The 11,976-nt window shown below is 50.5% G+C and overlaps 1 protein-coding gene across 5 annotated transcripts in view; it reads right to left on the reverse strand.

Moving 5' to 3' along the window:
* The window catches only part of SNX27 (sorting nexin 27), a 45,642-nt gene extending 34,948 nt beyond the window's left edge, over positions 1–10,694 (reverse strand). For 4 of the 5 annotated variants that reach the window (XM_064732447.1, XM_064732445.1, XM_064732444.1 and 1 more), the window contains exon 1: positions 10,394–10,694. In XM_064732447.1, the coding sequence (XP_064588517.1) occupies positions 10,394–10,653 (260 nt within the window). In that variant the 5' untranslated portion in view covers positions 10,654–10,694. The remainder of the gene's footprint in view (positions 1–10,393) is intronic. The other variant, XM_064732443.1, reaches the window with a different exon arrangement.
* Between the last annotated feature and the right edge of the window lie 1,282 nt (positions 10,695–11,976).

Consider the following 11,976-nt stretch of genomic DNA (forward strand, 5'->3'; position numbering starts at 1 on the left):
TTCCCATGGAGCAGATCCACCACCTGCTTGTGCGTGGCTCCTTCCACGTTCATCCCATTCTTGCATGGAAAAATATCCCAAATTCCCATGGAGTTCCCATGGAGCATTTCCACCACCTGCTTGTGCGTGGCCCCCTCCACGTTCACCCCATTCCTAAAGGGAAAAATATCCCAAATCCATGGAGCAGATCCACCACCTGCTTGTGCATGGCTCCTTCCATGTTCACCCCATTCTTGCATGGAAAAATATCCCATTGAATTCCATGGAGCAGATCCACCACCTGCTTGTGCGTGGCCCTTTCACGTTCATCCCATTCCTAAAGGGAAAAGTATCCCAAATTCCCATGGAGTTCCCATGGAGCATTTCCACCACCTGCTTGTGTGTGGCTCCCTCCACATTCACCCCGTTCCTAAAGGGAACAAATCCCAAATTCCCATGGAAGTGCTGAAGACATTCCCAAGCCACCCCCAGAGAACATTCCTGACATTCCCAAGAACCTCATGGAAAGGATCTGGCTTTGCCCAGAAAATCTGGATCACACCTTGGCCAACCTGCCCAGGAAAACTCATCCCAGTCAATCCCAAACCTCCCAGAGTCTCATGGAAGTGCTTCAGACCCAAAACATTCCCAAGCCACTTCTAGAATATTCCTGACATTCTCAAGAGCTCCATGGCCTGGATCTGGATCTGTCCAGAAAACATGGACCAAACCTGCCCAGGAAAACTCATCCCAAGTAATCCCAAACTTCCTGGAGACAATGGACAGAAAATATTCCCAAATCATCTCCAGAGAACATTCCTGACATTCCCAAGAACCTCATGGAAAGGATCTGGCTTTGCCCAGAAAATCTGGATCACACCTTGGCCAACCTGCCCAGGAAAACTCATCCCAGTCAATCCCAAACCTCCCAGAATCCCATGAAGTGCTGGAGACCCAAGACATTCCCAAGCTGCTTTGGAGACAAGGGATCCCTTCCACAAAAGTTGCTTGGAATTTCTCGTCCTGGTGACGCCACCACAATCCCAATTCCCACCAAGGAATTTCTCCACCAAAAAGCTTGGAATTGTCCTCATTCTGTGCTGCTGGCTGGTCCCAGGATCCAGAGTGGGATTTGGCCTTCAATTCCCAGCTCTCCAAGGGAGGGGAACAGCTCTGACCAGTTCCATCCTTCCATTTTAATGGAATTTTTCCTTACAGAAAATCACCCTGGAAAGGTTGGATCCCTGCTTACAAATCCAGGTGAGAGATCCAAGTTTCAAAAATTCCAACTCTTCCAGGAGCTGGAAAAGTTTCCTCCAGCTCCAACACTACCCAAGGTTATCCAAACCCATTGGAGCTTCCGTATCATTCCAGGGAAAAGGGATAATGGAGAAACCCTTGGATGTTTTCTCCCTGAGCCAACAGCAAATTCTGGGAAAGGGGCACGGATAGGACCCAGAATTCCCAAAAAGAAATAATTCCATTCCCAAAAATGCTGGCTCCCCATCACTCCCAGGGGGTCTTCCCAAGCTTGGATGGTTCCCTGCTCGTGTCTCCAAGGAGGAGTCAGAAATTTGGGATGAAGCCACCACGGCAATGGAAGCTGGAATCCAGGAATATTAAATCCAGGTGGGATCCAGGAGCCTCTTCCCAAGGAAAAGGAACACTGGGATGTTTTGCTCCTCAAGTTTCCGGCTCTGCTTGGAGCTGGAAAATGGATCCAGTTGTTGCTCTGATCCTTCAGGGAATCCAGGGAATGCGAGGGGAGCAGGGAAAGGACATCAAGATCCAAGAGATGCCACCAGATCCAAGGGATCCTTCCTGCTGGGAAGGCGGATCCGCAGCCACGACTCTTCCACAGGATGGGAAACTGAGGAGAGCCATTCCCAGGAGCAACTTCCTCTGATAAATCCCTTTTTTGGGAATGTAGAATGGGTTCCACCCAGAGCAGGAGCAGGAGGTTCTGGCATTTCCCACTCCAGGATGGAAGAGCCTCTTTTTCCTTCATTCCACGGGAAGGTTACAGTGGGAAAAGCTTTGGATTCAATTGGGTGGAAGCTGGAGGTTGGATTTCTCATGGAATTCCTCTCCCACCCCTTTTCCAGGGAGGTGGGAAGAAACTCCTCAGCCCAGTGTGATATTCCCTGGATATAATGGAGGCAGTGTGGAGAACATCTCATCCACCAGCTGGGCCGGGTCTGGAATTCTTCTACTGGAATTCTTCTATTGGGAACAACAGAGTTGCTGGCAAAGGCTGGGACATCCTGGAATCTGGGAATCTTCCACTGGGAAAAGCAGAGTTGCTCTTCCAAAGTGTGAGGATGAAGCAGAATTCCCACCACGCCAACATGGATGAGCAAGGGCCCCATGACACAGAAAACATTCCGGGGTTCCTGTTCTGACAGGGATTGAGTCATTTTCCACCAGGATTTGGGAAAATTCCCTGACTTGGGGTCTGTCAGGGGAATTCACTGTGAGGAACCAGGCAAGGAGCATCCTGGAGATGGAGATCCCTGGGAATGGATGGGGTGCATGAAGGATCCGAGAAATTCCAGAGGGAAGGGAAGGGGAGGAGAGGGGAGGGAAAAGGGAAGAAATGGGAAAGAAAAGAATGGGAAGAGGAATCAGCTGGTGATCAAAGGGATTTCAGCTTCCACTTCCAATCCATTTCCGAAATTTTCCAACTTGAAGACCCCTCAGAGCCTCTGGACAAGGAAATTCCCACTGCCTGTTCCTGGGGTGAATTCCTTTGGTGAGCAGAACACCGGGAATGCGCCGAGCCAGCAGCTCCCACTGCAGTGCAGAGACCATTCCAGAACTTTCCAGACCTTTCCAAGGCAGAGCCGGCTTCTCCCATCCCACAAAATGGAAATTGAGCCCATGGAAAGAGGGACCATCCCACCTCTTGAGGGAAAAGCCTTTGGCCTCACCCATGAATGTTGGGAAGACGCCGATTCCGGAGGTTATTCCATCAAAACCTGACACCTTCCCAGTGTTCCAGAGGTTTCCCTGCAGCAGGAACGAGTCTGGTGGGATCCAGGATGCCCCAGCCCTGCCCACCCCACCTAAATCCGGCCATTTTCCCACTCAGTGTTGGGCATAAATCCCTTTTTCCTCCATTCTGTCCTTCCTCAAACAGCTCCAGAGCTTCTCTTCCCGGTGGGTTGGTGATGATCGACATTCCGGGCGTTACTCAAGAGCTCAATTAGCTCCCATTGTCTGTCCCTGCAGATTCCAGAGCATTCCAGAGCCTGGGAAGGCACAGGGGGGAGCTGGATGCTGGATCTGGGAGGGAAGGATGGAAAAAGGACCTGGAGCATCCCTTGGTGTCGGATAAGGACGGGGAAGAGTGGGCTTTTCATTGGATGGATGATCTCCAGGGTTTTCAAGGATAGAGCTGTGCCAGAGCCACAGGTGAGTGCCCACATCCCAAATATCCCAAATAAATCCCAGCAGGAATCCCTCAGGAGCAGAACAACCTCCCCATTCCCAAAAATTCCCTTCCCAAATATCCCAAATAAATCCCAGCAGGAATCCCTCAGGAGCAGAACAAGCTCCCCAAAAATTCTGCTGGGAATTCCAGGAGCTGGGAAGGAAATCCTGCATGGAATCAACACCCTGAACATCCCAAATCCAGGATTGAGAAGAATTAATTTTTCATGGAAAACACCCTTGGATGGATGATCTCCAGGGTTTTCCAGGATAGGGATAAGCTGTGCCAGAGCCACAGGTGAGTGCCCACATCCCAAATATCCCAAATAAATCCCAGCAGGAATCCCTCAGAAGCAGAACAACCTCCCCATTCCCAAAAATTCCCTTCCTCGGGGCTGGTCTGCTGGGAAGGAAATCCTGCATGGAATCAACACCCCGAACATCCCATATCCAGGACTGGGAAGAATTAATTTTTCATGGAAAACACCCTTGGATGGGTGATCTCCAAGGTTTTCCAGGATAGGGATGAGCTGTGCAGTGCCAGAGTCACAAGTGAGTGCCCACATCCCAAATATCCCAAATAAATCCCAGCAGGAATCCCTCAGGAGCAGAACAACCTCCCCATTCCCAAAAATTCCCTTCCTCGGGGCCGGTCTGCTGGCAATTCCAGGAGCTGGGAAGGAAATCCTGCACGGAATCAACACCCCAAACATCCCAAATCCAGGATTGAGAAGAATTAATTTTTCATGGAAAACACCCTTGGATGGGTGACCTCCAGGGTTTTCCAGGATAGGGATGAGCTGTGGACTGCCAGAGCCACAGATGAGTGTCCACATCCCAAATAAATCCCAGCAGGAATCCCTCAGAAGCAGAACAACCTCCCCATTCCCAAAAATTCCCTTCCCAAATATCCCAAATAAATCCCAGCAGGAATCCCTCAGAAGCAGAACAACCTCCCCAAAAATTCTGCTGGGAATTCCAGGAGCTGGGAAGGAAATCCTGCATGGAATCAACACCCCGAACATCCCAAATCCAGGATTGAGAAGAATTAATTTTTCATGGAAAACACCCTTGGATGGGTGATCTCCAGGGTTTTCCAGGATAGGGATGAGCTGTGCCAGAGCCACAGGTGAGTGCCCACATCCCAAATATCCCAAATAAATCCCAGCAGGAATCCCTCAGAAGCAGAACAACCTCCCCAAAAATTCTCCTGGGAATTCCAGGAGCTGGGAAGGAAATCCTGCATGGAATCAACATCCTGAACACCCCAAATCCAGGATTGGGAAGAATTAATTTTTCATGGAAAACACCCTTGGATGGGTGATCTCCAGGGTTTTCCAGGATAGGGATGAGCTGTGCCAGAGCCACAGGTGAGTGCCCACATCCCAAATAAATCCCAGCAGGAATCCCTCAGAAGCAGAACAACCTCCCCATTCCCAAAAATTCCCTTCCCAAATATCCCAAATAAATCCCAGCAGGAATCCCTCAGGAGCAGAACAACCTCCCCAAAAATTCTCCTGGGAATTCCAGGAGCTGGGAAGGAAATCCTGCACGGAATCACACCCTGAACATCCCAAAATCCAGGATTGAGAAGAATTAATTTTTCATGGAAAACACCCTTGGATGGGTGATCTCCAGGTTTCAGGATAGGGATAGCTGTGGAGAGCCACAGTGAGTGTCCACATCCCAAATATCCCAAATAATCCCAGCAGAATCCCTCAGAGCAGAACAACTCCCCAAAAATTCTGCTGGAATTCCAGGAGCTGGGAAGGAAATCCTGCATGGAATCAACACCGAACATCCAAATCCAGGATTGGAAGAATTAATTTTTCATGGAAAACACCCTTGGATGGGTGATCTCCAGGGTTTTCCAGGATAGGAATGAGCTGTGCCAGAGCCACAGGTGAGGTCACATCCCAAATACCCAAATAAATCCCAGCAGGAATCCCTCAGAACAGAACAACCTCCCCATTCCCAAAAATTCCCTTCCCAAATATCCCAAATAAATCCCAGCAGGAATCCCTCAGGAGCAGAACAACCTCCCCAAAAATTCTCTGGGAATTCCAGGAGCTGGGAAGGAAATCCTGCAGGAATCACACCCTGAACATCCCAAATCCAGGATTGAGAAGAATTAATTTTTCATGGAAAACACCCTTGGATGGTGATCTCGGAGCTGGGAAGGAAATCTGCATGGAACAACACCCTGAACATCCAAATCCAAGAGATAATTTTTCATGGAAAACCCTTGGATGGTGTCTCAGGGTTTTCCAGAAGGAATGACTGTGCCAGAGCAAGTGAGTGTCCACATCCCAAATATCCCAAATAAATCCCAGCAGGAATCCCTCAGAGCAGAACAACTCCCATCCAAATTCCCAAAATCAATAAATCCGCGAATCCTAGAGCAGAACATCCCAAAATTCCTGATTCAGGAGCTGGGAAGGAAATCCTGCAGGAATCAACACCCGAACATCCCAAATCCAGGATTGAGAAGAATTAATTTTTCATGGAAAACACCTTGGATGGGGATCTCAGGAGCTCGGAAGGAAATCCTGCACGGAATCACACCCGAACATCCCAAATCCAGGATCTAGAAGAATATTTTTCATGGAAAACACCCTTGGATGGGTGATCTCCAGGGATTTTCAGGATAGGGATGAGCCGTGCCAGAGCCACAGGTGAGTGCCCACATCCCAAATATCCCAAATAAATCCCAGCAGGAATCCCTCAGGAGCAGAACAACCTCCCCATTCCCAAAAAATTCCCTTCCCAAATATCCCAAATAAATCCCAGCAGGAATCCCTCAGGAGCAGAACAACCTCCCAAAAATTCTCCTGGGAATTCCAGGAGCTGGGAAGGAAATCCTGCATGGAATCGACACCCCGAACATCCCAAATCCAGGAAATGAGAAGAATTAATTTTTCATGGAAAACACCCTTGGATGGGTGATCTCCAGGGTTTTCCAGGATAGGGATGAGCTGTGCCAGAGCCACAGGTGAGTGCCAACATCCCAAATATCCCAAATAAATCCCAGCAGGAATCCCTCAGGAGCAGAACAACCTCCCCATTCCCAAAAATTCCCTTCCCAAATATCCCAAATAAATCCCAGCAGGAATCCCTCAGGAGCAGAACAACCTCCCCATTCCCAAAAAATTCCCTTCCCAAATATCCCAAATAAATCCCAGCAGGAATCCCTCAGGAGCAAATAAATCCCTCCCCAAAAATTCTGCTGGGAATTCCAGGAGCTGGGAAGGAAATCCTGCACGGAATCAACACCCCGAACATCCCAAATCCAGGATTGGGAAGAATTAATTTTTCATGGAAAACACACTTGGATGGGTGATCTCGGAGCTGGGAAGGAAATCCTGCATGGAATCAACACCGGACACCCCAAATCCAGGATTGGGAAGAATTAATTTTTCATGGAAAACACCCTTGGATGGGTGATCTCCAGGGATTTTCAGGATAGGGATGAGCCGTGCCAGAGCCACAGATGAGTGCCCACATCCCAAATATCCCAAATAATCCAGCAGGAATCCTCAGGAGCAGAACAACCTCCCATTCCAAAAATTCCTTCCAATATCCAAATAAATCCAGCAGAATCCTCAGGAGCAGAACAACCTCCATCGACACCTGAACATCCCAAATCCAGGATTTGGAAGAATTAATTTTTCTGGAAAACCACTTGGATGGGTGATCTCCAGGGTTTTCCAGGATAGGGATGAGCTGTGGACTGCCAGAGCCACAGATGAGTGTCCACATCCCAAATATCCCAAATAAATCCCAGCAGGAATCCCTCAGGAGCAGAACAACCTCCCCAAAAATTCTCCTGGCAATTCCAGGAGCTGGGAAGGAAATCCTGCACGGAATCAACACCCTGAACACCCCAAATCCAGCCAGGCAGCTCCTCCAGGGCCTGGATTTTGGGGAGTTCCCTCTGGAGGAATTCCAGGGCGGATTTCCCGCCCCGATCCCGCTGCTCCCGTGAAAGGAAGGGAAATCAGAGCTATTTTGGGACTGCTGGGTTATTGTTTCCTCCTCCAGGAATTCCAGGAGTTGGGATTTTCACTGAGCTGAGGAAAATGAGAGGGGTTCAATGCTGCCAGAACAAGGAGGGGACTCGGGAATTTTTGGTTTCTGGAGCAAAAGATGGGAAATTGGGTAATCTTGGAATATTGAAAAATAGAAATATTGGAATATGGGGACATTGAGTTATGGGAATATTGGTGTATTGGAATATAGGGAAATAGGAATTCCCAGTGTTGGAATACTGGGATATTGAAATAGTGAAATATTGGAATATTGAAACAGAAGAATATTGAAATATTGGAAGGCAGAATTGGTAAAAAATGAAATATAGGAATATTAAAATATTGGAATATTGAAATATTGGAATATTGAAATATTGGAAAGCAGGACTGCTAAAAAACTGAAATATAGGAATATTAAAATATTGGAATATTGAAATATTGGAAGGCAGAATTGGTAAAAAATGAAATATAGGAATATTAAAATATTGGAATACTGAAATATTGGAACACAGGAATACTAAAAAACTGAAATATAGGAATATTGGAATATTGGAATATTGGTACACAGGAATATAGAAATATTAAAATATTGGAATATTGAAATATTGGAACACAGGAATACTGAAATATTGGAATATTGAAACATTGGAAAACAGGGCTGTTGGGAAATTGAAATACTGAAATGCAGGAACACAGGATTATTGAAATATTGGGATACAGGAATACTGGAATATTGAAATATTGGGATACAGGAATACTGGGATATTGAATATTGGGATACATAAATACTGGAATATTGAATATGGGATACATGAATACTGGAATATTGAAATATCGGGATACATAAATACTGGAATATTGAAATACTGGGATACATAAATACTGGAATATTGAATATTGGGATGCATAAATACTGTAATATGAATATTGGGATACAGGAATACTGGAATATTGAATATTGGGATACATAAATACTGGAATATTGAATATTGGGATACAGGAATACTGGAATATTGAATATTGGGATACATAAATACTGGAATATTGAATATTGGGATACATAAATACTGGAATATGACAAGGGCTAACCTGGCAGCCCTACAGGACAGAGGGACAAATTAAAGCAATTCTCCCAGGAAATAAATGGATAAACCAAGAGGAAATTCCCAATCCTTTCACCTCCCATAGGGATAACAGGACTGGGAGACCACAAGCAAACCCTGTTCATTAACCATCATTAACCTCAGGGCTTAATTATTTCACACACCATCCCTCAGTCCTCACCTGGCACTGGCCACTGAACCCCGAAATTCCAGCACCTCTCTCTCATGCCAAACTCAGTGATTTAAATGTTCCCCAAAACACTCAAAAATGAGGGAAAATTTCATCCCAGTGCCCACAAAACCCTCCCCGCTCAGCCTGGGAATGCTGCTCCCCCAATTGGCACATCCAGGTGCAGAATTTCTCCTGCTCCCAGCGCTTCTGCATGGAAAAAAATGAAAGAATTGGGAATTTGGGTCAGCTGGGACAGAGCCAAATCCCAGCTGGGATTTCTGCAGGATTCACCGGCCACAGGCAGGTCCTGACAGCTCCTCACACCCCTTGGACTTCCAGAGCTGGCAGCAAAACATTCCTGCAGCTCGGAAATCCCTGGAATTAATCAGTAATTGGACTTAACCGACCCGGAGCAAAGTGCGACGGTGGGAGGATCCAGAGGGATCCCTGAAAACCGAACCCCATGCTGGGGTTTGCGGAATTTTAGCCACAAAGGTTAAGGACTTTTTTGGGGAAAGGAAGATGGGCTTCCACACAGCAGGAATATTCCCATGGGAAGGTGTTTTCTGGGGCAAAGTTACAATTTTGGGTGTTAAAAAGCAGCAGCTGGAGAACACAAGAGCCAGGAATGGGAAGGAAGTGTCTGCAGGTTGGAATCCAAGGGGTTTATCCCTAAAAATGCTCCTTTGCCCTCCCCAGGATGGTCCTCACACTGAAATCTGAGGGGTTTATCCCTAAAAATTTCACCTGCCCTTCCTAGGAGTCTCTACGTTGAAATCCAAGGGGTTTATCACTAAAAATTCCCCCTTGACCTCCCCAGGAGCATCCCCACGTTGAAATCCAAGGGTTCCCCCTTGAGTGGCTCTTGTAACCCCCCCCCAAAACCCTCAGTGAGGGTTGGGGGGCTCAGCCCCCACCTCAGGACCCCCCAAATTCCCCTCAAAGGCTGAAGGCTCATGACACCCTCAGCAAGGCACTTCAAGACCCCCGCTTTTGGACCCCCTAAACCTCACCAAGGGATCCTCTGCCCCCTTGGTGCCTCCTCAGGATCCCCCCAAATTCCCACAAAGTGCTGAGGGTCTCAACTCCTTCTCACCACATCCTCACCAAGGGACCCTCAGCCCCCTCAGGGCTTCCTCAGGACCCCCAGATCCCCTCCAAGGGCTGGGGGTTTCAACCCTTCCTCATGACACCCTCATCCCCCTCACGACACCCCAAATCCCCACGAATTTGGGGGGCTCTCCCTCCTCCCCAGTCACACCCTCACCAGGGGACCCTCAGAGCCCCCCAAAACCCCTCAAACCTCACCAAAGGGCCCTCAGCCCCCTCAGGATTCCCCCCAAACCCCCAGCAAGGGCCGGGGGTCTCAGTCCCTCCTCATCACACGATCCTCAGCCCCCTCACGACCCCTCAAATCACCCCTAGAGCCGGGGGTCTTAATCCCCCTCATGACACCCTCACCCAAGGCCCCGCAGAGCCCCTCAGCACCCCAACACCGCACCAAGGGCTCGGTGTCCCCTCAGCCCGGGCCCCTCAGAGCCCCTTCATGGCCCCCAGAGCCCCCTCATGGCCCCCTCAGGACCCCCATTCCCACTCCCCCGGGACTGCCCCTGTGTGTGGGGCGCGTTCCCGGGCCCGGCTGCCGGGGGGCTGTGGGTGGGCGGCCCCCCCGTACTCACACCTCCAGGATGCGGTCCCCCTTGCGCACCCCGGCGCGGTCGGCGGCCCCTCCGCCCAGCACGGCGCTGACGTGCTGCAGCGGCGCGTACAGCTCGCCGTTGATGCTGCGCAGCTGCCCGCCTTCGCTCACTTGCCCGCGGACATTAAAGCCGTAACCCGACTCGGACTTGACGATGCGAACGACGCGGGGCCCGCCCGGGGGTCCCTCCCCGGCCCCGTTCCGCGCCCCCGGCCGCGCTTCGCCCTCCTCGTCCGCCATCTTGGCGTCCGCGCACGGCGCGCGTCACGAGACCGGGCCCGCGACGGCCGCCGTAGGGACACACCCCTCCTGTCCGCGCCGCGGGGAGCGATGGGAAATGGAGTCCGCGGAGCTGCCGAGAGCCGTTAGTACGCCGCAAGCCGCGGGGGGTGATGGGAAATGCAGTCAGAGAGACGGGGAGGCGGGGACAGCGCGGCGCATGCGCCGTGGGCGTGGGAATGGGGTGTTGCCATGGGAACGGGGCTGTTGTCATGGGAAGGAGGGGGTGTTGCCATGGTAACGTGGGGCTGTGTGCGTAGAAACATGGAGGGGGCTGTTGCCATGGGAACAGAAGGGTGTTGTTGCCATGGGATTGGGGGGCTGAGGGCATGGGGAGAGGGGGTTGCTGACGTGAAACGGGGGACAGTTGCCATGGAGATGGGATGCTGTTGCTATGGGAATAGGATGTGTGTTGCCATGGAAACAGGGGGTGCGGTTTCCCTGGGAACAGGAAGGGGGCGCTGTTAGCGGCGGTGCAGGGTGGTGACGTCACTCGTGTGACCCCAACTCCCTGCAGAGGGGCTCTGGGGGTGTCGGGGTGACAGCTGTGGGGTCACCATTCACAAGGCGGTGACAGCGTCACCCTCAGTCACTCATGGCAGACAGGAGCACAAGAACAGTTCTGTGTGTCCCCATGTCCTGTGTGTGTCCCCATGTGTCCTCTGTATGTCCCCCATGTCCTCTTGTGTGTCCCCATGGGTCCTGCACCCTACGTGTCCATGTCCTGTGTCCCAGTGTCCTGTGTGTCCCCATGCCTGTCTATCTGTGTGTCTCTGTCTGTCCCTGTGTCTGTCTGCCCCCGTGTGTCCTCTGTATGTCCCCCATGTCCTCTTGTGTGTCCCCATGTGTCCTGCATCCTCTGTGTCCATATCCAGTGTCCCCATGTCCTGTGTGTCCCCACGCGTCCTCTGTATGTCCTCCATGTCCTTTTGTGTGTGTCCCCATGTGTCCTGCACCCTACATGTCCATGTTCTCTGTCCCCCATGTCCTATGTGTCCCCATGCCTGTCCGTCCCCATGTCCTGTGTGTCCGTGTCCCTGTCTGTCCCTGTGCCCTCTGTCCCCATGCCCATCTGTCCCTGTGTCCCTGTGTCCGTCTGCCCCCGTGTGTCCTCTGTTTGTCCCCCATGTCCTTTTGTGTGTGTCCCCATGGGTCCTGCATCCTCTGTGTCCGTGTCTTGTGTCCCTGTGTCCTGTGTGTCGCTGTCCATCCCTGTGCCTGTCTGTCCCTGTGCCTTTCTGTCCCTGTGCCCTCTGTCCTCATGCCTGTCTGACCCTGTGTCCG

Source organism: Zonotrichia leucophrys, chromosome 25, assembly GCF_028769735.1.
Source record: "Zonotrichia leucophrys gambelii isolate GWCS_2022_RI chromosome 25, RI_Zleu_2.0, whole genome shotgun sequence".
NCBI classification, from domain to species: Eukaryota; Metazoa; Chordata; class Aves; order Passeriformes; family Passerellidae; genus Zonotrichia; species Zonotrichia leucophrys.